General features: G+C 45.2%; 1 protein-coding gene across 1 annotated transcript; it reads right to left on the bottom strand.

Annotated features, from left to right (window-relative positions):
* Positions 1-236: 236 nt before the first annotated feature.
* On the bottom strand, positions 237-2,438 carry LOC133237959 (olfactory receptor 2C1). Its single transcript, XM_061400497.1, has one exon. It carries the CDS (start codon positions 1,514-1,516, stop codon positions 578-580), a length of 939 nt encoding a protein of 312 aa, XP_061256481.1. The 5' UTR covers positions 1,517-2,438; the 3' UTR covers positions 237-577.
* Positions 2,439-3,940: the final 1,502 nt, after the last annotated feature.

The raw sequence follows: 3,940 nt of genomic DNA, 5'->3' as shown, positions 1-3,940 counted from the left end.
GGATGAGGCAAAAGGGAAAGTGGGATGTAGACATAAAGGAGAGGGTAAACAATGACAGAGGCATGTGGGTAGGGAGTGAGGGCAGACAGACTGAAATATTAAGAAGAGACAAAGAGATGGAAAAAGATGATGGATGGATCAGGTGCAAAGGTGAAGTTCTTGGGTTCTGGCCTGATTTTATGGAACTATATAAGATACTGCAAGTGGAGAATTAGGAAAAGTACAGAATTTAGAAATGTACAAAATTCTCTAAAATACAATACTACACATGTAATATTTATTACCCATAATGAATATGTAAAAATAACATGTGAACAGAAGTAACCATGAGCTAAGTCAACAACCTCTGAGCCTTGATGGCAGCCTCTGCTCTGTTATCTGTGGTCCACAGGAGGATATTTGGTAAATAAGTGTAAAACCTAAGAAATAACACTAGCCATGGGTCAACAGCTTAGTGCTGTGGAGAATAAGCTCATACCGGGGTTAGTACTCCTCATGTTGCCCTGGCCAGAGAGAGAATGAGAAAAAGCATGTAGAGAGGAAAAGGTGGTAAATGATGAAGGCATTTTCCTTTCTTTTAGCTGACTTCTCTTCCCTTCCCCAGCAGCCTCCTCAGTGCCCCCTTCACCTCCTTGTTCCTCAGAGTGTAAATGAGAGGGTTCACCATGGGTGTGACCACAGAGTAGAAGAGGGAGATGAATTTGCCCTGGTCCTGCTTGCTGGTCTTGGCTGGAAGCAGATACCCATAGATAGCGGAGCCATAGAAGAGGAGCACCACCACCAAATGGGAGAGGCACGTGTTAAAGGCCTTCCTCCGTCCCTCAGCTGAACGGATCTTCAGCACTGCCTGAGCTATGTAGCAATAGGAGATCAGGATGACGCTCAGTGGGACAGCAGTGAAGAATGTGCAGACGCTGTTGAGTACAGCCTCATTGAGACTCGTGTCAACACATGCCAGTTTGATCATAGCAGGCACCTCACACAGGAAGCTGTCTACCCTCCGGTGCCCACACAAAGGAAGCTGCAGAGTGAATGTTGACTGGACCACAGAGTTGCCCAAGCCACCCAACCAGGCAATGGCAGCCAGCAGCCAGCAGAGCCGAGGATTCATAATGGTGGTGTAGTGCAGGGGTCGGCACACCGCAACGAAGCGGTCAAATGCCATCACCACCAACAGGATGCACTCGGTGGCCCCTAGCCAGAGGAAAACATAGAGCTGGGTCACACAGCCACCATAGCTGATGGTCTTGTCTGCTCCCCACAAGTTGGTCAGCATTTGGGGGACTGAGCTAGTAGTAAAGGCAAGGTCCAGGGAGGAGAGGTTGCTGAGGAAGAAGTACATGGGTGTGTGGAGCCGGGCATCCAGGTTGAAAAGCAGGATGATGGCTGAGTTCCCAAACAAGGTCAGCAAGTAGGAGAAGAGGATGCCTACAAAAAAGATCGTCTCCAGCTGGGGATGGTCAGACACACCCATCAGAATGAAGCCTTCCAAGGAGCTGCTGTTGGCCCTTTCCATCTTTGGTTGCCTTCAGTTACTTGGGGAATCTGTCCAGGGAAAACCAGGAGTAAAGCAAGTGAAGAGGAAGCTGCTGGATTAGGTGGATCTGCATCGGTGTGGTTCTGATGTCATTGAGCTTCTTAGTTAAGTACCAGTTTAAACTTTATGATTGCAAGTGTTCATGCAATCCTCAAATACTGCCAGTCCTACAATGAATGGAAACTTTATTCCATGTGAATATCAAACGTGAGTTATTACAGGAATGAAGAAAGTGCCTTATAGAGAACAAAAAGATTGGATCTTCAGTTCAACACAGTGATGACAACAGGATAGAAGGAGTTGACCATTGGAGATAAATGTGGAAATTCTAAAAATACAGATTTATCCAGCCAAAGTTTTGGTGTACTCAGGGAAAGGTTGTGCAGACTTGCTGTATTTGGAAAAGCTCCCCAGAAGGTTCTAATAACTTTTTTCCTGTCTTTTCTATATCCCTAACCAGCCCCCAAGTGAAAACTCCTGGTCTAGAAAGATGCAGTTTGAGGGAGAAGGTGATAAGTTTATAAAATCATGCAAAGAATGGGCAGCATGAGCAGACTTACTCACCAAATACAGAAGATACAAATATGTGAGTTTAGAAGAGGTAAATGTGGGACAAAACTTCACTTGAGCCCAAGCATGTGCAGGTGGAACAGGCTAAAGATAGAAACAACGTTTGCTCCAAAGGCAGTTAAATCAGTTATCCAGTGTCCATAGTTAGTAAAGGATAATAGAAGATTTCAGAGGCCATCTCTGAAACTTTGAGGTATATGACCACTGTGCCCACCTTAAACGATGGAGTAATTCTTAATATCTCATAAACAAAAATTACCTATTGTTAATAATGGACCAGTTGCCATCTCCTTTCATTGGGCAAGACCTAGGCTTTTCTGAAAATCATGAACCAAAGCCCTTCCCCCTTCTTTGACTAATAAACAAAAGGATCTGAGAAGAAAACAAAAACAGTATCGGGTGAGCTGTCCTCATCCGGACACTGAAGACTGGCAGTAAATGCTCTGCCTCTTCCTCTGGACCATAACTTGGCCACAGGAACCTTGGCTGCCACACCCGAAGAGTAGCTTCATGGGAGGTGTTCCTCAAGGGATATGTGCGAGTGGGCCATCTGGTCCTGGTGCTCCAGACAGGAATCACTTGGCCACATCTCTTGGCCAAAACCCGACGAACTGTCCTTTCCATCAGTAAGCAGCAGAAACACTGGAGATTCTGATGCTAGATCCCACCCAGAAGTGAGGTAGGAAATCTCTTCTAATTGTCTGTTTCTTTAGATCAGAAATGTAGTCCTTCTACTGGGTCAGGGATGATATAGATTTCAGAACACTTTTCAACCCTCCTTCCTTTCTCTACCTAATACCTTAAGAAGAAGTGACTGCCTATTCTATTCATTTGGGTCTTAAGGGAGCTGAGTTACTAATCTGATAGCTCATATTTCTGTTCTTCCTAACACCCATCTCCCTACTTCCTCCTAGAAGTTCCTGTCCCCTTGTGTCCCTTGAGGAGAAAGACACACAGACAGACATGGCCTGTCTTCTTCCATAAGTTATCTGGTCTCCAGGTGGCTGATGCTGTGTGGCTGCTCAGTGATCCCCAAATTCCTTTTAGTCCCCACTCTGTGCATAACAAGGAATAAACCAGTCAGCACGGGGAAAGGACAGGGCATACCTGGAGTGGGAGGTTGCTGACCCCTGCCACTCAGCAAATTCAGGAGGGAACACCATATCAGCTGGATTCTTGGCCTGATCTGCACAAACTCCCCAAGCAAACACGACTGTAATAACTTCAAGTTTGAATTCAGCAACTTGACGCTCTTCAGGATGTTTTCCTCCCTTAAAGGGTCTCTCAACTTGTAATTGAGAGTTCTTGTTCTCAATTACAATAGATCTCTTGTAAGCTGGAATGTTAAGCTGATCTGGCACTATTCGCGTTTTAAGAGGAGCTCAGAGAGGACAACACTGAACTCAGAGCATGTGCCATTTATGGTGTAATTTAGGAGCACCTACATGGAGTTTGTTTGGGTACAGAAGGATTTTTAGGAATCGCTCATGTGTGCATAAATGGTTCCCATCTTGGCCTGTCTGTAATTTGTTTCGAACTTTCAAGATACTGAGAAAAGCAACCAAGACTTGCTTCTTAGTTAATCCGGGATGCTGTAGTTGCCCACCTTCGCCCAGGCTTCTGCCCGTTCTTCCCCTAAATCTCACCACAATTCTCAGTTGGCCACTTGCAAATTAGCCTCAACAGATATGGAATTTGGAGTTGGCTTTCTCCTATTACGGAAATTGCTCCTGAGCTGTTGGCACTCCCCATGTGTGGGTACAAGTTCTCAGAATTCAAGCCTTCCTTTAACATCAGCTTCAGCAATAAACAGAAAGGGAATCATAAAAAATA

The sequence above is a fragment of the Bos javanicus genome, chromosome 25 (assembly GCF_032452875.1).
Source record: "Bos javanicus breed banteng chromosome 25, ARS-OSU_banteng_1.0, whole genome shotgun sequence".
NCBI lineage: Eukaryota > Metazoa > Chordata > Mammalia > Artiodactyla > Bovidae > Bos > Bos javanicus.
This window is presented reverse-complemented; position numbering and strand designations above follow the sequence as displayed.